This window comes from Mauremys mutica, chromosome 16 (genome assembly GCF_020497125.1).
Source record: "Mauremys mutica isolate MM-2020 ecotype Southern chromosome 16, ASM2049712v1, whole genome shotgun sequence".
Lineage (NCBI taxonomy): Eukaryota > Metazoa > Chordata > Testudines > Geoemydidae > Mauremys > Mauremys mutica.
In genome coordinates this window covers 12457433-12478997 of record NC_059087.1, presented here as the reverse complement: position 1 = coordinate 12478997, position 21565 = coordinate 12457433, and the positions used below count along the sequence as shown (strand labels likewise).

At 41.4% G+C, this 21565-nt stretch overlaps 1 protein-coding gene across 12 annotated transcripts in view; it reads right to left on the bottom strand.

The window, feature by feature from the left end:
- The window catches only part of ADGRD1 (adhesion G protein-coupled receptor D1), a 259978-nt gene extending 238413 nt beyond the window's left edge, over positions 1-21565 (bottom strand). For 4 of the 12 annotated variants that reach the window (XM_044990196.1, XM_044990200.1, XM_044990197.1 and 1 more), the window contains exons 1-4: positions 21401-21565; positions 19515-19659; positions 4481-5210; positions 4355-4391 (exon numbers count right to left, since the gene is read on the bottom strand). In XM_044990196.1, coding sequence (XP_044846131.1) covers positions 4355-4391; positions 4481-4546 — 103 coding nt within the window. In that variant the 5' untranslated portion in view covers positions 4547-5210; positions 19515-19659; positions 21401-21565. Of the gene's footprint in view, positions 1-4354; positions 4392-4480; positions 5211-6819; positions 6922-7020; positions 7118-19514; positions 19660-21400 lie in introns of all 12 variants that reach the window. The other 8 variants (XM_044990191.1, XM_044990190.1, XM_044990192.1 and 5 more) reach the window with 8 other exon arrangements.

The window sequence follows — 21565 nt, the reverse complement described above, 5'->3', positions numbered from 1 at the left end:
GCATCAGGGCTTTGGAGGTGTGCTCCAGCTCCAGACGAAAACCTGCAGCTCCACTGCTCTGGAGCTGCTCCATGCTCCAGCTCTGAGCTCCGCTCCAAAGCCCTGATTAATTTTTGCCAATCTGTTTATGCTTTTTTTGTGGCGTGGGGTGGGGGAAGACATCTACAAATCCAGCATTTACAGAGGTTACATTTTTTACTATTTTTTCAGTTGTGTTTTCAATTGAATTTGGTGCTAGTTAGGAAGTACCTGAAAGTCAAGTCTTCTATTAAACCACAAAACAGATACACCAGGAATAGTGGAGCTGGTTGGAACACTTGCCAAAATGAAATTTCAGCAACATATGCTCTTTCACTGAAGATGAAACATTTTGCAGAGACTTATCAGTTTCCAATAAACTGTTGTGGGGAAGGGGAGGGAGAGGGAAAGAGAGACTATAGCTGGCTGGTTAGCTGGGACGCAAATCGATAGAGGTTTGAGTCCCTACTCTGCTGATATCTGAGTGATCTGGGATGAAAAAAAACTCTACCCTGAATCAGGCAAGGCAAGACTTGAATGTAGACGTCCCACAGCCTAAGCCAGTGTCCTAACCACCAGACTATAGAGCAAGCACACAAAAGTCTTTTCCTTCCAACGCAGAACAAAAACAAATTTCGAAACCAGCTACAAGACAAACTGTTGTCTTCCAGTCACCTCAATGGCTAGGTGCCTAGAATCCGCTCAAGCCCCCTACTCAACTGCTCTTTGTCCCATGCATGTCACTGTATCTTCTTCCGTGCTTAGAACCCCCTCACTAGTCTTGCTTGCCAAATGATCTCCCTATCATTCTTTAGCTCCCTGCACAAAACCTAGTACTTCTGCTAGACCTTTCCATGTTAGCATCTTGCCTCATTCCTTCCTCCACAAAAAGCAGCAGAGAGGAGTAAAAGAGGAAAAAAAGCCAACTACAAGAAAACCTACGTCCCTACCCTTCATGTATGGGGGTGACACACACACACACAAATATATATTATTGTGATGCACATTTGGTATTATGTTTGGATTGCACTTTTGAGGCCCAGTTGAAGACTTGGTCCAGCAAACTCTTATTAACAAGAGTAGTCCCATGTAAGCCAATAGGACTGCTCACATAAGGAGAAGAAGGTCACAAAGGTAAGGAGTAGCTTCACTGGGATTACCCATGTAGTAAAGTACTACTACTGACCCCAGATAAGGGTATCAGAATGATTTAGATCAATAACTCTCGCCTAGAATTTGTTTAGATTCTCTGGCAGTCTCTCAGGGACTAAAGAAGGACATGGGGTGGGAAACAGAAAGGCAAGTTGAAAACAGAGTGAGGAAAGTAACAGGGATGCAGAACTAGCCTAGACAAAGATACAGTACGTATGCTAGCCAAACATTCCAAGGACCTTATAAAACTTGGGTGTGTAAGATAAAACAAACCACAAGCAGATTTTCCCTGGCACTTGCTGCCCATCCTCAATGTTCCATTCACCTTGACAGTATACAGGGGTTCATATGGACCCTGGTTTTAGACACAGAGGTTTTTTTCATTGTAGACTTGAAGGGTTTTGTCCACCCCTTCAGTTAAAACTATAGCCAGCACAAAGAACGTCTTGCTTTAGATTTTGCTCTCCTCTCTGCCCCCTTGACACAATTTCAGAGCTGTAATGGTTGAAGACTGTAGGGGTTTTTTGGATTAGGGAATGGAGCTGATGTGATTGCTAAACACCACAGCAGACAGGGGGAGGGTTGTGTGACAAGCAGAAGTGGTAAATTTAGGCCTGTGGAACTAAGGCAGCTGCATTTGCTGCAGCTAGTCTGTTTAACCATCCATAGTGTTGTCTAACACCATTGATCCATACAAGGGACTGGAATCCCCAGCTGCCCTCCTTGCCTAGAAACATTTGCAGTGGTCAGAGAACCTCTCTCAAAAGAAACTACAGCATGAGAGAGCATGTCATTGGTACACAGTGATACAGGCATCGATGAGGCGAAATGGTACCATGTTACTTTGCATACTTGCAAAACCTATGATCAGCCCTAGCTGGGAGAGACAGAACGTGTTTAAATAGGAAGATAAATTACAACCAACACACACACGCTTGTAATCTGATCTAATTTCCTGAACAACCAACCGAAGCCCCTGCTCCCCCTGGGAGTTTAGGTGTGAAAAGAATGCTGAGGGAATGAGATATAGGATTAGGAGGGGGCTTATTTTCCTTTGGGTCCCTGAAGCTTTGCCCTAGTTCTGTCTTCCAAGAGCATACACTGGCACCCTCCAGAGGAATGAGGGCAGCAGCTTTCCAGGGCACCAGGAGAATCTACATGGGCAGATCATGTTGATCCAATTTTTCCAGACAGACAAACGCATCAGGAGAGTCCCTACCCAAAAAGCCTGCAGCCCTAACAGACAAAGCTAGGGAGGGGAAACAAATACAGAGGGGTGAAGTGACCTACCTAGCATCAGACAATAGACCCGTGCCAGAGCCAGGACTAGAATGCAGATCCTTCCAATTCCCAGTCCAGCATCTTATGCATAAACCACACCACCACTCCAGCTAATGACCAATCCATCCTGAGGGGGCTCTAACAACAGGTGGAAAACCACTTCTATACCTGCTCCCTTGATTTCCCTTTTGTTTTGTAACAATAATTAAGGATCTGTCTATGCTACACAGAACCAAGCCAGAAGACCAAATTACAACATAGTTCAAATCCATTAGGGGTTTAGAGAGGGTCCTATACGAGGAAAGATTAAAGAGGCTAGGACTCTTCAGCTTGGAAAAAGAGGAGACTAAGGGGGGATATGATAGAGGTATATAAAATCATGAGTGATGTTGAGAAAGTGGATAAGGAAAAGTTATTTACTTATTCCCATAATACAAGAACTAGGGGTCACCAAATGAAATTAATAGGCAGCAGGTTTAAAACAAATAAAAGGAAGTTCTTCTTCACGCAGCGCACAGTCAACTTGTGGAACTCCTTACCTGAGGAGGTTGTGAAGGCTAGGACTATAACAGTGTTTAAAAGGGGACTGGATAAATTCATGGTGGCTAAGTCCATAAATGGCTATTAGCTAGGATGGGTAAGAATGGTGTCCCTAGCCTCTGTTCGTCAGAGGATGGAGATGGATGGCAGGAGAGAGATCACTTGATCATTGCCTGTTAGGTTCACTCCCTCTGGGGCACCTGGCATTGGCCACTGTCGATAGACAGATACTGGGCTAGACAGATACTGGGCTAGATGGACCTTTGGTCTGACCCGGTATGGCCATTCTTATGTTCTTATAGCATAATTTAGGGATTTGGGTGATGCTACGTCCCCATACTAGGTTTCTGTACAACAAAATTGTAACTGTTCTATAACCGGGTTGCCCAATATATAGAGTTGAGCTAAAACCTATGTTTCTTATGCTGCTTTACCAGCTAAAGGCTGACCAGCCTTATCTATGGGAATTGAGACCATGCATTAACATTTGCTAGATGAAGGAGAAACAAAAGAAACTCACAGGAGCAAGGGCAATAGTTTAGGCATACTGTAATTACAAATGAGATAACAAGGCGGGGGGTGGGACAGATGTATTGCAATAGCTTCATAGAGCTTTTCCTGCTATAAGCAGGATTTTATTTTGAAAGTAAGTACAGAGGGGTAGGAATTAAAAGCACAAGGCAGTATGTGGATTGGTTAAAGAGTAAGATTGTACTTGTACACCACCATGAGGTTAAACTATTTCTGTGAACGGAAGATCTTTCCAGTTACAGACTACAAAATAAGTCTGAGTGATTTTTGCATTGAAAACAGATGACTGGAGCTCAGAAGAAAAACATGCTTACGTTCAGTCCTGAGCAAATTACACTTAAATCGTAAAAGAGAGTCTTTAAAAAAAAAAAAAAGAGAGACTGAAGCTATGCAACTACACCGTAAAGTTTACAAACTAGCATCTCTAGCTGTAAGTCAGTGAATCTGAAGTGCTGCATGCTAATGCAGACCAATTCAAAGAGCAGCTCAAGGTTAAAAAAAAAAGTTGTAAACAGATTCTCAAAACACAATGGTTTGCATACTACTGCGTGTAAATGCAAGCAGCATTTATTTTTGTACTTGTTTATGCAGAATGTCAGTGTACCGAGAACTGCAACTGTAATTGATTAAGGTTGTCTAGTATTCTAGACTGATTGCCCTACATTATATTTTTAGTATCATCCTTATATATGCATGTATGGTGGCTGTTCCTTTGGAACCACAAAGAAAATGAGATGTGCATACCAGAAAACAAAAAAGTTTTAGTAAACATACTGTAACAATTAAGCACAAGATGGTAGTAACAACAACAATAAAACAAAAAATTCCTTACCTGGGTTTTTGGATAGCCGTGAATTGTTTCCATACACCTGCACATAAAACAAGACATTGTGAAGTAAACATATTGCTAAAAGGAAATCCAAGTAAGTCTTAATGTTAATCATGTTCAGAATATTACCTGATATTTAGACTGAAATAGAATCAGCAAGGAATAATGACAGAGCAGAGACAACAAATTGGTCATGGTCTTTTTGAGGTTAAAAGTGCAACTGAGACCAAATTCTGTGAGATTTCAATCACAAACACAAATTTTCCTCTGCCACTTTGTTTTCTTTTAAAAGGGGCATTTTCCACACAGGTTCAAGATGTCCATTCCTTCAGTGACAGCAAAATATGCTTCCAGATCCTTCAGAAATATTTGCCTTCTTCAAACTTGGATTCCTTTTGTTATTCATGAATATATTACTATGATTGGAGCAAAATTATAAGAATATATTAGTTGCAAAAATGTACAGTTCCACAGGAAAAAATGCATATAATTCTGCTGCAATTGGTGCCAAAAAAGAGAGATCTTATTTTTCAACTTTTGCTTTCTATCGTTGTCTTTTACTTTCAACTGTTTTCACTTTGTCAAAGATCCGAAGTCAGTTTTGGTTCTTCAATTAAAAAAAAACCTCTTTATTGTACATAGGGCAAACTCCCACTATATTTCCTTAGTAAGTGGATTGAAATGAGTTGCTAACTTCTTGCTTGTCTGACTCACGTTTGCACCTTCATCCAAGATCTCTTTGGGTGGAGAGAAAGTCTGAGTGATGTCATGCTTTCTTCTCAAACTTTGTCCCATTCTCGTACTCTATTTATATCATGTTGCTGCTGCTGTCTCCTTTCTGGGTCCTAACACCAGCCTGCTAGGAACATGTGGAAATAAGTCAATGTAGTTCAGAAAACAGATTAAAGAAACCCCTGTCAAAATTGTTTCTTGCAAGTTTGCACACTGAAAGAAGGAACAAAGCCAGTGCAAATATTAATATTTCAAATTGTTAAAACCTATAAAATAGGTTTGGAGCACAAGTTTTGACAAACAACAAACCATTTAGCCAGAGCTTTTGTCTCTGAGGAACTAAAGTTATTAATATATGTAAGGTGGTTAAGCTTCACAGCACTCCTGAGCTATAGAGGAGTTTTATTATCCCTGTGTATAAACAGGGAAATTAAGGCACCGAGAGCCTAACTGATTTGCTTAAGGTCGCACAGGAAGGCTATGGAAGATGTGGAAATGGAACCCAGCTCTTCTAATGCCAAGTTGTGTACATTAGCCTCAAGCCCTTCACCCTCGGTTTTGATAGAATAAATTGTACTGAATAGGTTTCCTGAGTAGCCCTTTATCAGAGCCTTAGTTTTATTCCAACACAGAGGTTCTCTAACTGGGGGCCATGACCCCTCAGAGGGTCACGAGGTTATTAAGTGGGGAGTCACAAGCTGTCAGCCTCCACCCCCAAACCCTGCTTCTCCTCCAGCATTTATAATGATGTTTAATTAAAAACACATTTTTTTTATATTTATCGGGGGGGGGGTCGCACTCAGAGGTTTGCTGTGTGAAAGGGATCACCAATACAAAAGTTTGAGAACCACTGCTCTAACCCCTCCTGTGAGCACTAACATAACATTGATAACTAAAATGGGTCACAATTTTCATTTTACACTTTTTTGGACAAAAATGGTCTTGTTTCAAAAACAAAATTTCCACAGAATTTTGTTTTAAAATTTTGTGGTTTTTTTCAGAGAAAAGATGAAAAATTTCAGTTTGGTGCTTCTCTCCCCTTCAGCCCCAATCCTCCTCCTCCTCCACCTTTTCCTCCTCTTTCCCGACCAACCCCCAGCATATAACGGTATAGCAGAAAACGACCCCTTCCTGCTCCCAACATCCCTCCCACGCCCAACACCCCTCCTAGATCCTGTACCAGCCACTTCTAATCCTTTAGGCCAGTGGTTCTCAAATGTTTGTACTGGTGACCCCTTTCACACAGCAAGCCTCTGAGTGCAACCCCCCCCCTTAGAAACTAAAAACATCTTTTTATATATTTAACACCATTATAAACAGTGGATGCAAAGTGGGGCTTGGGGTGGAGGCTGACAACTCGCGCCCCCACCCCATGTAATAACCTCACGACCCCCTGAGGGGTCCTGACCCCCAGTTTGAGAACCCCTGCTTCAGGCCCACCCCCTGCAGACCCTGAACTCTCCTTCACAGGCACAGACGTATGGTTTTGACAGGGGGCGTGAGCAGCAGGCACGGCCTCAGAGGGGAAGAGGCCAAGTTGGGGCAGGGCCTTCGAGCAGAGTACAGGCGGGGGCGGGGGGAGAAGGGAAGGGAGGTAGGGCCACAGTCCAGGTGCTGGGGCCCACAAAAGCTTAATCTGACCCTGTGGGTGCTGAACACCCCCTATTTTTTTTTTGTGTGGGCACTTGAGCCCCAGAGCTCCCACAGAGTCGGCGCCTATGCCCTCCTTGACTCACCCAGTTCTGACACTTGGCTTCACCTTATTCTTCCCCTCCTAGCCTGGAACTGGTCACAATTTTTCTGACAGTTTTCCATCTGAAAATGCTGATTTGAAAAAACTGAAACGTTATGCAGAAGTGTGTCAATTTCCATCAATCTGCTTTGCTGCCAGCTCGCTCGCCCAACCCCCTGGACTTCTGGGCTCCCCAGCAGCATACCTGGTACATTGAAATATTCCTGCAGGGCAAATGTAGCATTTTCCAAAATCCGAAATTCTGCAGAATTTCAGTTCTGTGAAAAATTCAAGTTTTTGGTCTTTTATCCCAATTTGGAACCAAAAAAAAAAAAAAAAAAAAAAAAAAGACAAAAAATTAAGTTTTGTTTGCAGAAGTGAAATTCCATCCCCCAAAGTGGCTCTACCCTTGTCAGACTCTTGCTACCTCCCCTTTTGAATCTTAACATACATCTTTCAACCCTATTCCCCACCTGCTATCAAACAGCCAGAAGTCCCTTCCTGCCTAGGAGAAAAGCTAAGACTTTTCCATCTGGCCCAGAATCCCAAACCCATTGGCTGCTAAGTAACACCACTCCTAGAAATTAGGGCTGTTGATTAATCACGGTTAACTCACACGCTTAACATTAAAAAAAAATTAATCGCAATAAAAAAATTGTGATTAATCGCACTGTTAAACAATAGGACACCAACTGAAATTTATTAAATATTTTTGGATATTTTTCTACATTTTCAAATATATTGATTTCTATTACAACACAGAATACAAAGTGTGTGCTCACTTTATATTATTTTTATTACAAATATTTACACTGTAAAATGATAAACAGTATTTTTCAATTCACCTCATAAGTACTGTAGTGCAATCTTTTTATCATGAAAGTGTAACTTACAAATGTAGATTTTTGTGTTACATAACTGCACTCAAAAACAAAGCAATGTAAAACTTTACAGCCTACAAGTCAACTCAGTCCTACTTCTTGTTCAGCCAATTGCTCAGACAAACAAGTTTGTTTACATTTACGGGAGATACTGCTGCCCACTTTTTATTTACAATGTCACCTGAAATTGAGAACAGGCATTTGCATGGCACTTTTGTAGCTGTGGTTGGAAGGTATTTACGTGTCAGATATACTAAACATTCGTATGCCACTTCATGCTTTGGCCACTATTCCAGAGGACATGCTTCCATGCTGATGATGGTCATTAAAGAAAATAACGCATTAATTAAATCTGTGACTGAAAGCTTTGGGGGAGAATTGTCTGTCTCTTGTTCTGTTTTACCCACATTCTGCCATATATTTTATGTTCTAGCAGTCTCGGATGATGACCCAGCACATGTTCATTTTAAGAACATTTTCACAGTAGATTTGACAAAACGCAAAGGGCAATGTGAGATTTCTAAAAATAGCTACAGCACTTGACCCCAGGTTTAAGAATCTGAAGTGCCGTCCAAAATCTTAGAGGGACCAGGTGTGAAGCATGCTTTCAGAAGTGTTAAAAGACCAACACTCAGATGTGGAAACTACAGAACCCGAACCACCACCAAAAAAAATAAATAAATCAACCTTCTGCTGGTGGCATCTGACTCAGATGATGAAAATAAACATGCGTTGGTCCATTCTGCTTTGGATCATTATCAAGCAGAACCCATTATCAGCATGGACGCATGTTCTCTGGAATGGTGGTTGAAGGATGAAGGGGCATTCAAATGTTTAGTATGTCTGGCACATAAATACCTTGCACCGCTGGCTAAAAAAGTGCCATGCAAATGCCTGTTCTCAATTTCAGGTGACATTGTAAATAAGAAGCAGGCAGCTATATCTCCCATAAATGTAAACAAACTTGTTTGTCTGAGTGATTGGCTGAAGTAGGACTGAATTGACTTGTAGGCTGTAAAGTTTTACATTGCTTTGTTTTTGAATGCAGTTATTTTTTGTACACAATTCTACATTTGTAAGTTCAACTTTCATGATAAAGAGATTGCACTACAGTACTTGTATTAGGTTAATTCAAAAATACTACTATTTCTTTTGTTTTTTACAGTGCAAATATTTGTAATCGAAAATATAAAGTGAGCACTGTACACTTTGTATTCTGTGTTGCAATTGACATCAGTATATTTGAAAATGTAGAAAACATCCAAAACTATTTAAATAAATGGTATTCTATTATTGTTTAACAGTGCGATGAACCATGCGATTAATTTTTTTAATTGCTTGACAGAAATTATAAACAGCTGCAGCTGAAAATCAAGAGAAGAGCTAAAATGTAAGAGAGAGAGGAATTTACAATATTTGCAAAGAGGCCTATTAAGGGAAAGTAGATGTTTGTACAGAAAAAAAAATCTGCTAGAATCAAAGTAAACATGTTCACTGGTAGGAATGTGTGTGGAAACAGCAAACTGTAAACAGATATCAGACAATATTTGCAAAAAGCAAATCTTGAATTTGTACATGTGATCAAATCAGGTTTCCAATGTAAGAGTTACACTATTCCAACCAAGGAACTGAAGCAATACCAGGCACCTTGTGAGTCCAGTCAAAACTAACCAACCCAACTTGAATTTCAAAAGGCAAATAATCACAGTGAACTGGTCTTGAACAACCTTCAGACCAAACATAATTTACAGAAAGTACCTGGATGATAAATCAGAACAGCAAATACATTTGTAGATCGCTTGCAGACAATCTGAGCAGAAAAATAAACTCAGTCCATTGAATCAATTATTCACTCTGATAGTTCAATTGTGAATAATGCATGAAATTCATCTGTTGGTGAAGAGCCAAGTGCATCATATAACACCTGTGGTGCCCCCTTAAGGGAGGAGGTGGTTGAAGCAGCTGAGCAGAGGGACTTTACACTCAAAGGCCTGGTCTACACTGGGGTGGGGGAGAATAGCATAGCTGAAGTCGACGCATCTTAGTTCGACTTACCTCATATCCTCATGGCACAGGGTCAATTGCTGTGGCTCCCCTGTCAACTTTGCTTCTGCCTCTCGCTGAGCCGGAGTTCAGCAGTCGACGGGAGAGCAATCGGGGATCAATCTATCACTTCTACACTACACACGATAAATCGATCACCAATAGATCAATCACTACCTGCCGATCCGGCGGGTAGTGTAGACGTACCCTTTGTATACCAAACTGGTAGAATCCATGACAACTCTGGATATGCTAGAATACTGGGGAATAGTGCAATGAAGGGCCACTGGATCTGAGCTAATGCACCTAGTGGCAGGTGCTGCAACTCCATTGAGTTATTGGCCAAGGAAGGCCATATAGAGGCTGAACTGAAGCCTCCTCTGTAGCTGAGTGGGTGGATTAAGTTCACCAGAGTACATACTGCCGGATTACTCTGTCCATATGAGAGTTCAGAGAATTACACCCAGCCTTGCAAAATTCTACATGCCCTGAGCAAGTAATTTTTTTTAAACGTTAAAGTAAAAACTCTCTTATTACGATCAGTCATGTCAAAGGGCTGGAAAGTAGATTTTGTGCCTGAGGTGCGACATGTTTATAACAATTCTGCAAGGCTTATAACGTATTAGAATGTGTGTCGGTTTTTAAAATTAAACACAAAGATGGTGAGCTAAGGCAATTAAATTTAATTTTCAGGTTCAGCTCTCCTTGTTCACAACAGGCACATTCAGGGTGATGCTATTAAGAAGCAAGAAAATTAACTAATTTTGTAGCAGATAGACACACACCAGGAAAAGAAAAATACCCTGAAGTTGAAATTCCCGGAAGCTGAAATTCTGTGTATAAGCAGAAGCAAAGAGAACCTTCTTTTACACAATTTATTTTTCACTGTAGAAGACAGAGAATTTGTAATACAATTTTCTAACTGTTTTTATTGAAAATACTCCTCCCCTCCCCTTGGTAAAGCTGTCCAGGAGATCTCAGTAAATAATTGGCATTGAAATATTTAACAAACATTATAGAAAAGAACAGCTGAACAAAGTCTCTGCTGTTCCTAGCTGTTGGATTTAATCTCAAACCTGTCTAATATCGCATCCATACTGATACTCCACTAAAAATTCCAGCTGAATGGCTCCCCAGTGAGACTATTTCTAAATTAGTAATAGATTAATATTAATATTAAAGTCACTTACAACCAAAACTATTAGAAATATTTTCCTATAACACACTCACAAGTTGTAGCTTTAAAGTTAAATTTCCTGGCTTGCCTCAAAGTCTCATAAGAAGTAACATGGAGTTGTTTTTTATTTAATTGCAGTTGTGGGGGGTCAGGGATACCTGGGGGCAAATTCTACTCTCAATTGCAGCTATGTAAATACAGAGTAACTATTGACAATTGGAATTACTCCAGATTTACATTGATGTAACTGGATGAAACTCCTACTTGTGGAGAGGACCCGCTCAAAACCTGTGCATCATTTAAGGCCTGCTTGACACACAGTTTTTGTACAGGTCGAACTATTTCGGGTAGGGGTGTGCTTTTTTTTTTTTTTTTTTTAAACCAATATAGTTACACTGTACAATCCCCTAGCATACATGCAGTTATATAGATACCATATAATGGCATTGCTTATTGTCCTTCCCACATGGAAATAGCTATGCTGATAGCACTTTGAGACACCTAACTGAACCCACACCAAGGGACTGTACTGGTATAACCATACATAGCTAAGAGGTACAGGTTATAGAATCAGACATGTAGGACTGGAAGGGACTTCAATAGGCAGGACTAAATAATAACTAGACCATTTCTGGCAGGTGTTTGTCTAACCTGTTTTTAAAAACCTCCAATGACAGAGATTCCATAACTTCCCTAGGCAATTTGTTCCAGTTTTTAACTACCCTTACAGTTGAGAAGTTTTTCCTAATGTCCAACCTAAACCTCCTTTGCCGCAATTTGAGCCCATTGCTTCTTGTCCTGTCCTTATGTTTAGATAAGCTTTTAATTATACTTAAACCCTCAAAAAAGGGCTTATGCCTCACATTAGTGGTGCAGAGGGTGTATGCTGGATCTCTGCCCAGGAATGAATTACACTCGCTGAAAGCAGCATCTGGCAAAAAGATTAATTGGTTGTAGCAACTCAGCCACCTTCCAAATACCGGCAACTTTTGGTGTGGTCATTCTCAACAGGGAGACCGAAGCCTTGGTGAATGAATTACTTCCTCCCCTGGAGAGGGCACTAACACAACAATGTTAACATGCAAAGGAAGGAAGGAACTGCTGCTAATTGGGCTGCAAGTATTCCAGGGATAAACAGAGGACTTCAGTCCTCAGAGCTGTCAACCTGGCCCTGCTTTCAATCCTATAACCTGCACCTCTGTCCCAGTTTGTTCATTTTTTGTTCCCCATGCTTGGTTAAATTCTGGGTTCTGTGGCCCACCCTCATCTGAAGAGGCTGGCCTTTTGGTGTTCTGGTGCCCAGCCTCCCAGGATTTAAATACACTGCACCAAATCCCCTCCAAAGGTGTTAAAAAAAAAAACAAAAACAAAACAAAACAAAACCACAACTGTATTAGATAGGTTGAATAACCATGGTCATGCTGTCACCCTGCCTCTGTTCAGATATTTAATAGTCCCTGCTGGTATCCCCAGGAGTAACTGGGTCATGATCCTGGCATTCCCTGGTGCAGAAGTGGGGGAAGAAAAGATGTTCCCTGCACAAGCACATAGAATCTGGCCTTTAGTCACAGGATTCCAGGAGCTGGGGCTTTAAGAAAACCACCAAAATATCGAGAGACTCGCAATAAAATCCTGAAAGAATCTCAGCTTTCCTTTTCAGTTCATGCTTATGGAGAAAAGTCTGAAATATCAATGCTAAAGGCTCATAACCTGCCCTGCCCCAACTGCTGCCCCCTTCCCTGGTGCAGGAACCTCCCGTCCCGGCTCCCCTGTGTTTGTGTGTTGGACAGTCACATCCAATCCCTTCACGCTGCCCCCCTTTCCCATCCCCTTAGTTCATAGCCCCAGAAAATCCTTCAAACTGTCCCCCTTTCCCCTTCCCCTTATTTCATGGGGGGATGACGAGCCGAGCGGGTGGGCGGGCAGTGGCAGTCAGGCTTTATACTTGGGGGGGTGGTGAGGTGAGGAGGCAAGCGGCGAGTCGGTGGCTGAAGGAGGGCACCCATTTTCAATATTTAATTTTTGGTATTGCTGTGTGCAGTAATATAGTGACCCCTGGAGGGTTGAAGAAGGGTGTGATGGTGGGGCCGAGCAGGGAGGGGGCAGGTCCTGATTTACTGCTGTGATCCGGTCACCCTATGTGCACTGTTTCTCCCCCACTCTCCTGGGCTGGCTCTGGCTTTTTTGCTGCCCCTCCCCCCCAAAAAAACACACACACCACACAACACCCTGTGGGTCGGCCGGAGCCAGGGTGCAAACTTTTGGCTAGCGGGACTCCCTGCGCTGCAGACATGCCCAGGGCAGTGGAGTGCACGCCCCGGCTAGCAGAGGGGAGAGAGAGAGAAGGGGGGCAGCCAGGGTGCTCACCACTTGGCCCCTCCCGCCGCGCCACCTGCCAGGACGACTCCGCACCGCTCTGGTCGGCGGGGAGGGAAGGATGCGGGCTTCTGACTTGCTGCAGACCTGGCACCGGCTAGGGCAGATAGCACAGCCGGCTCCCAGCAGGGAACTCCCCTCCTCTGCGCCGCCACCCCCTACAGGGTGGCCAGAGCGGCGAAGAGAAAAAAAAAAAAAAAGAGGGGCGGCCATGCCGCCCTAGGATTGGGTAGAATGCCGTCCCTTAGAATGTGCTGCCCCAAGCATGAGCTTGCTTGGCGCCAGCCCTACCCCAAACCTTTCATTTCGGCCCACAGCTGTTTCAGCAGGGTGGCGCTGGGGAAGGAGGGTTTGTTTCTGCGGGGCAGGCAGCACTGGGGCGGGGTGTGTGTTTCAGGGGGGCTGGGCAGTGCTGGAGGGGTGTTTCGGCAGGGCCAGGGGGTTTCGGCCCTCAGCTCTTTTCTGTGGAGTTATATGGTCCTCGCCACTTTACGAGTTGTGCAGGCCTGCCTTACATAATGCCCAGCAGGACTATGTTTAGCTACCGGGGAAAATCAAGTCAACATATATGTTTTATTTTAATTCAAAACATAGCGAGCCCCCTATTGGTTTCATAGCATAGGACTGCACATTCAAAGCAAAACCAAGAGACATAACTGAGGTTTTCTTGTTTTAAAAAAAAACGAACACAAAAAAACCCCCTCTGTGTTAGTATTTCTCACAGCATCGCATTAACCCCTTCATTACAATAATTTGCTGCAACTTCTACACTGCTCAGAAACAGCAGTATTGTTTTAAATACTAACTGTCCATGGGAACCTGTAGATAGGGCAGCAGTGGAGGTGTAATTTGCCACACAGTCTTAGAATATTAAGCAGCACTAAAACAGTAAAACTTTTAAAGCCTTACCCTTTAGTCCTTTCCTAGCAGTTTCAATAAAACTTTTGACCGAGTAAAGATGGCAAGAATAAGACAGTGGCATTAGTTATTTCAGTTTGCATTCAAGTCACATTAGAGAAAGGCAGGGAGAAAAGATGGACAGCGGGGACAACACTAAAGGTTCTAATAGAGAATAACAAAATGCTAAGACATGCACACATGAGACAGAAAGAGGCAACCATCCCAAAAGCAAAGAGGAGAATAACCAGAGGATTGATTCAAATTCAACCTAAGCCAAAGATTAAAAGAATAATAGGCCTAAAATACAACATCTTTCTCCTGAAAAATTCAATAAAAGACCTATTGTCGTATTTAAAGTTTCATGCAAAAATTCAGAGTTTGATTTTCACATTTTGACTTTTGAAGCTACAATTCTCTTGGAATGGGCTATTTTTCCCCATCAGAAATTGACTGATAGATTGAATGGTCTTTGGAGCAGGGATTGAATTTTTGTTGTGTGTGTATTGTAGCATTTAGGAGCTCAGTCATGGACCAGGACCACACTGTGATAGGTATACAAGTAATCACAAAAAGAGGACAATGGGCTCATTTTCAAATATGTAATGAAAGGCACAAAATTGTACATTGGTTTTAAACTCGTGAAGCAGTGAGGACATTTATCAATTTTGCATGCTGTGAGGCCCTGCTATTTCCTGCTCTCACCCATGCTATTATACAGTACACAGTCTTAGTAGCACTCAATTTCTCTTGGGATAATGATCCATTTTAACAAGGTCATTCATGTACTTTAAAAAAAAGCAGTGAAGAGGAAGAATATGTAATCACTATGTGGCACTAACTTTAGAAAAGGAGTAGTAGTAAATATTTCAACAGTCAGAATTTCCCTTCTCTTCAGCAGACAAGAGGTTAAAAAGTTATCAGAAAGTTACTTTATCAAGTAAGAGTGAGTACCAAAATGTAATTGATTTGGACTGCCAAGAGAGAAATGGCCAAAAAAGATTAAAACCAAAGCACACAAAAACAACCTCAAGGCATAATGAGTAACAATCTACTCAAAGGAGAATAAATACAGAGCAGCTAAATCCACTGCTGACTTTGGGGCCATTTGCAAAAGTATTAGACAATTTTGTACTAGTTTTACAAACAAACAGTTAATGTCTGCCAAATCTATACTGTGTGTTAGAGAGAGAGAGAAAATATGTTATTGTATGAGTGGGGTACAAAGCGAGTATGGGATGGTTGCCAATAAAATCTTTACTCCCCAGCCCAAAATCATGTATTCTCTATAGACCAGAATTTTAAACATATGCAGGTGTCTAAACATGCAGATGGCACTTCTGAAAAATCCCTTAGGTGCCTATCTGCATCTTTAGGCACCTAAATACCTTTAAAAATCTGGCCCATATATCCCACATATTTTAGAAATGTTTTTGAATTGTTTCTTGATGTTCTCTCTCATATATATAGATCCAGGCTACTTTAGTACCAAGAGTCCAATTATAAGGGTCTTAGATAAAGAAAAATAATTCATATGAGAAACTTCTAAAACTGACCTTTCAATAGCTTTTTCCATATACACTAATATCATGATTTTTAGTGAGCGATATTAGACATTTACCAGGGCTAGAACAAAAGCCTTCTATCATTAATAATGAGGGATTCTGTGCTTTCTAATTATATACAGCTTTGCTTTTTAAAGTTTTAGCTCTGAAGAGTTGTGAATTACTGGACCTTAAACCTATCATGAGTGTCCATGACTGAATATTTCCCATCCTGGGGTTTGGGACTGTGGTTTTGGGTGAGACTCCAATTTGGGGAGAAAAGAAAGCATTTATTTGACAGGCTTTTATTAATTATTAGGGCAGCAAAAGGCTCACATGAGGTCCTACCCAATTGCAGGTAGAGATTTAAGATGGGCTTACGTGAGGCATAAGGCCTCGTATTAAAACCCTGTGTTGGTCAGTGTGATTAACAACAGGAAAAACTCTTGATACGTTTGTCAGCCCATGCAATTGTTATCTTTAATACTATAGGCACAGCTGTGAGTCAAAGCACCTTTCCCCCCCCCCTTTTCTTTAAATACACACACACACACACACACTGAACTGCAAGCATGTACAGGAGGGGGAGGGTATACAGGATAAAAGCACAGAGAAACCAAATTCAAATAAACAAAACATACATTCCTTTTAGCAATGCCCCCAAACTGACCCCAGCTAGTAGAGTTTAGTCCTCTTATTGTTCTAGGAGACTAGCACGCTTTATCCCTTTCCCTTAGGCATCAAGTCAGAGAAGGAGCTGCTTACTACAAGTCATAAGGCCCTTACCTCAGAGCAACCACAGTTATGGTCAGAAAAACAAGCCTATAGACCTTGCTCCGGGGGTGGGGAGGGGTAAGTGGGGAAATTTGGCCCCAGGCCCTGCAGGGGCCCCGTGAGCCACTCTCGGTTTTTGGCAGCACTTTGGCAGCAGGCCCTTCACTCGCTCCGGGTCTTCGGCGGCGGGTCCTTCAGTGCAGCCGAAGACTCTGAGCGAGTGAAGGACCCGCCACTGAAGTGCTGCAGAAGCCTCTGAGCACTGCCCAGCGAGTACAAGCGCCACAAGTGGCGGGGGGGGGGGGGGGGGCCGGGGGCCACGATCGGCAGCATTTAGGCTGCTCTACAGCCGCCGCTTCATTCTTCAGCAGCAATTCGGCGGTGGGGCCTTCCTTCCAAGAGGGACCCGCCGCTGAATTGCCGCCGAAGACCCGGCCCTGCCCCAGGCCCCCTGAATCCTCTGGGCGGCCCAGGCTAGCAACCTGGAGCCTAACAAGCCTGCAAAATTTAGCAACCAAGTCTCCAGTCCACCCCCGACAGCTTCCTTTTTCAGTTTATAGGGCAGAGGAGGGCAAGGCCCTCCTTGGTTATGACCAGACTGTCCCTTAAAGAAGTCAGTGACCAGCTAGCATCCTGCATAACAACTGGGAATATGAAAGGTTCTGGCAAAAGGGTGCCATGGAGCTCATGGTAAAAACAAACATATCAGACTGCTTAACTAAGAACATCATTGTGATGTCACTTACTTAAAGGTCTATGCAGAATAGATGGGAGACTGACTTTTAAAACCTCATCTCAAAGTTAGTAATAGGAGCTGGTTAAAAATGGTAAGCATTTTCTGTGAAAAATTTCAATTAAAGGAAAAATTGCACTCTCTTTCAAAGGTTTCCATGGAATTTAACTGTTTGTTTTTGAAAAAAAAAAAAAAAACCTATTTTCCAGTTTTGTGAGAAAAATTGAAAATTTTGGAGCAAAATGATTGTTATAAAAGACTCCACCTTTAAAAAAAAATTATGAAAATTTTGACCAAAACATTGGCCCATTAGGCATTGGTTACATTAAAGCAGTGAACCATTTTAAATGCATCCACACTGTACAAGTTTAGTGATTTGTCTCACAACAATTTCAATTTTAATTCCTTCTGGATACCTATCTCGGTGCATTCTGAGAGATTTCATAAGGGCAGCCGAAGGAGGTGTAATTGAACCATTTCAGTTTGTTTGTACCCATACTAGCACAAAACTGGTTTGGATTGAACTGATTAACCATGACTTGTTATTAAGCCTGTTGAGAGGTTTAGACCAGTTGTAAGCTCTTTTCAACCATACATATTAGCCCCCCAGTGTTTTACAGATATCCCATTATTAATTATTATTATTATTATTGAAGTTTAGTGCCTAAATACCTTTGAGGACCTTGGGCTTATTGTTTTTGGAATAAGAGATATAATAGTCAATTCTGTGTAAGCTTAGTATATAATAAAGATAACATGATTTAAAAAAAGCATATATGATTAAAATCCAAATTTTATTTGCCAAAAGCCACCTGTATTAGATGCCAGAAAATGTTCATGAGTTGTTGCCTTTCAGATTTTCTTAATCAGAAAAATATTATACCATGATGAAGCTTTGCCTTTGGAATTTGTGCCAGTATCTGTATTTTGTTGCAATCTTAACTCCTCTGCTGCCTTTTTGAGTGAAAACAAACCCATGAAAATCTCATTCAGCTGCTCTGTAAATTAAATTTACCATTCAGTCTAACACAAATGGAGTATAAACCCAGAAGCCAATCTGCAAACTGTTTTGCAGCAAGAACATATGAGCCTGCTATAGATCTAAACATTAAAAAGACTATTTATTCCATGAGAAACATGATCCATCCCTTTTATAAACTCCATTTTGTTCTTAGATCTCTAAGTAGTTATTGGAAAAAACACAACAAACAAGAAAAGCAGATAGCTGACTTAAATATTGTCATAGTGGCTGCCAAATCCAAGCTCTTGATAAGATCTGAATAGCTTCCATACTTGAAATGTAATCAAGTTATGAGTTAGAAAGGAGAGATGGATTTGAGCAGCAGAGTTCAGCTCTAGATTTTGAAACCCACAAGAAGTTTGGGGATATTCAAATCTGGAGTGTTGATTTAACTCATTATAGACAGAGGGGGCCAGGTGTGAAAATCAGGTCCTGGTTTAGATTTTCAAATCGGGTGACCAGATGTCCCGATTTTTCACACTTGCTGTTTGGTGACCCTACACATAAAGAACATGCATATTGAGATCTAGTGTTTTGGTTTGGGTCCATCACCCATTTCTATTAGAAACCCCATTAATCTGTACACATGATTGGAAAAAACACTTAGATGTGATAGCTGCACTGCCAATCCCAAGCATTCAAAACTCACAAGTCAGGCCCCCAAAATCATGGGGCTGGCTAAAAAAAAAAAAAAAGGTAATTCTTTAAAAATAATATATTTGGGGTTTTTTCTATTTGCCTTCTGGCTTTTGTGTTGTTGGGGCAGGGAAGTCACATTTTTCAAACTTTGCTCTACAACTGACTTTTTTTTTTTTAAATGAAAGCAGAGATTCTCACAGGAGTTGGGGTTTTAAGAAAAATAGCAACTATCATGAGGTTTGTGATAAAATCATGAGAGTAAGCAATGCTGTGATAAACTGTTGCTTCAGGCTTAAGAGGAGTCTCATTCTGTTCCCTCTGTTACTTTATATGAAGATATCCTGTGTTACCATTACCCCTCCAGGTCTTCCAAGATATTCTTGTCCTGTTTTGTCTTGTTATATCCTGAAGTGTTCCCAGTTGAGAGCCATGTCTTTGTCTCACATTGCATTGAGCACCCTGGTAGTGCTTAACAAGTAAACTGGTGGGCACTTTGTATGAGATAAAGAAACACCTAGTTATTACTAGGCTGAGTCTTCCAAACTCATATCACTCGTAACATAAACAACAGAATCTAGGGCTGCAAGGGAAAGAAATTAGTATATTAATGACACCTGATCGCTGGCAAATAGTGATGTATTTACTACATTCAGTCAGTTCATCTGCTGCTGAAATTGCTGCTGTAAGGGATTTTGTTCCTTTGGAGCCTCAGTTTAAGTTATTGATTTTTCCATTTCCTGTCGCTATCCTCTCTGTGCTCTGCAGAAAAGTAAACAAAAAATCAGTTCCTCAAAACTTGTGATTTTTGATCATTATCAGCCCATCCTAACCATTTGTGGCATTCCACTTAGCTTAGGAAGCTTATTAAAATGGGCCAATGGGCCAAAATGGTGTATTCATTCCTTGAATAGATTTAGTGGCATGGGTGCTGCCGCACCTACTGGCTTGAAGTGGTTTCTATTATATACCGGGTTAACAGTTTGGTTCAATGGCTCTCAGAACCCCCACTATACAAATTGTTCTAGCACAATTTCTAAGTCTACTAATCCTGGTAAGTTTATGCTTTAAAATAAGACCAAAGATTAGACAAATGTACTGATACGAAAACATCCTCTCCAGAAGGGGATCTCCAAACTCATGACAGCTCCCCCTATTTTTCTTGCTTTAAAATCCCCCCTCCCATAGAACTGTGTATGTCTCACAGTCATCCCTTTGCAGCTGAAGAAGACTGATGGGTCCTCCTTCAGACCTTATCAAAGCCTCGCCTTAATTTATCAAAAATGTTCAGCTTTGCAAAGAGATTAGATATTCCTTTCCACTCGCTAGGGCTTATCAGTCATACTGCCTCTGCATCACTCCCAGCCTCTGCTAGGACAGGGAGCTGGGAACTTAGATCAGGAACAAAAACCACGGTAATCCAGGGCGTACCTACTGTGCTGACTTAATATCCTTTCACCTTTGTATTCATTCATCCCTTGCTTCATTCTATAAAGTATTATAGCCATAAACTAGTACCTGTGGAAACAATTTTACTGAGCTAATTTATTAGACTTCTGTATATACATAGCAACCACTCCATTACAGAACAATAGCTAATTAAAATATAAAACAGTTTTGCAAAATACCACTCAACCCAAGTGAATGAGATTACCTTTCCCTATTGCTACTGTGAAGGTGGGATTGTAGGTTTTATACCTGGGCTGGTAAATTGTTGTTTTTATTAAACAATTTTACAAGGCTGATGTGTATTTTAATGAAAATGCACTAATACCGATAGGCACCAATCGTAGATCAGAGCTCTCTCATTTTAGGCACTGTACACACACAAACATATCAAAAAGACAGCCTTTACCCTAACAAGTTTCCAGTCTCCACATACTGTAGCCTCTTTTTGACCTGAGGGGCTAGCCAAAGTTCAGGGCCCTAGGAGTGTTCCAGGGAGAAGGAAAAATTGGGGGATAGTCAGGTATTTTCTTTGAAACGATCTTGTTTATTTACAAGAAATACATGAATTCCTGTTTCTTTAAACAGTGCAAGAACCAAGGGGGAAAAAAAAAAGCCATTTCATAGCTTACAGCCTCAAGCCTCTTTAGCCCACAGCAGACCTAAATGCTCTCTCTCTTTTTCTAGTTAGAAGGTACTGCTTGACTTTCTTGCATACACTCATCTTCAGCAAAAGCTCCCTCAGTCCAAACTCCTAGGTGAGTTCAGCACCCCCTTTTGTCAGAGTTGTGGGGGCTTCTCATTAACTCATCCTGACAGTTTTGTTAATTGAAAGGTAGTGTTTACACACAGTCTCAAAAAGATTTGTGATGGATATACCTCTCAGCAGTACTAGTACCTCTCAGCATAATAATATGTAGCACTGAACACTTAGAAAACAGATCAACCCACATAACTAAAAGCAAATAACAAAAGAAACATAGGAAAATATATGGCCTTGAGGATGAATGAAAGCTTGAACTGTAGCATAGAAGTATGTGTGACAATGCATACTTACAGTAATAGCATTATTCATCCTTTAAGGGTTGTTACATCCACACTGCTTATAGAAACAATGCTTGATCTGGAAAGTAAAATTGTTTATCAGCTACAAGAAATTGTAAGGAACTACTAGCTTTTGCAAGGTTTCTTAGCTTGTGGAAAATGTTGGGACAGCTTCTCA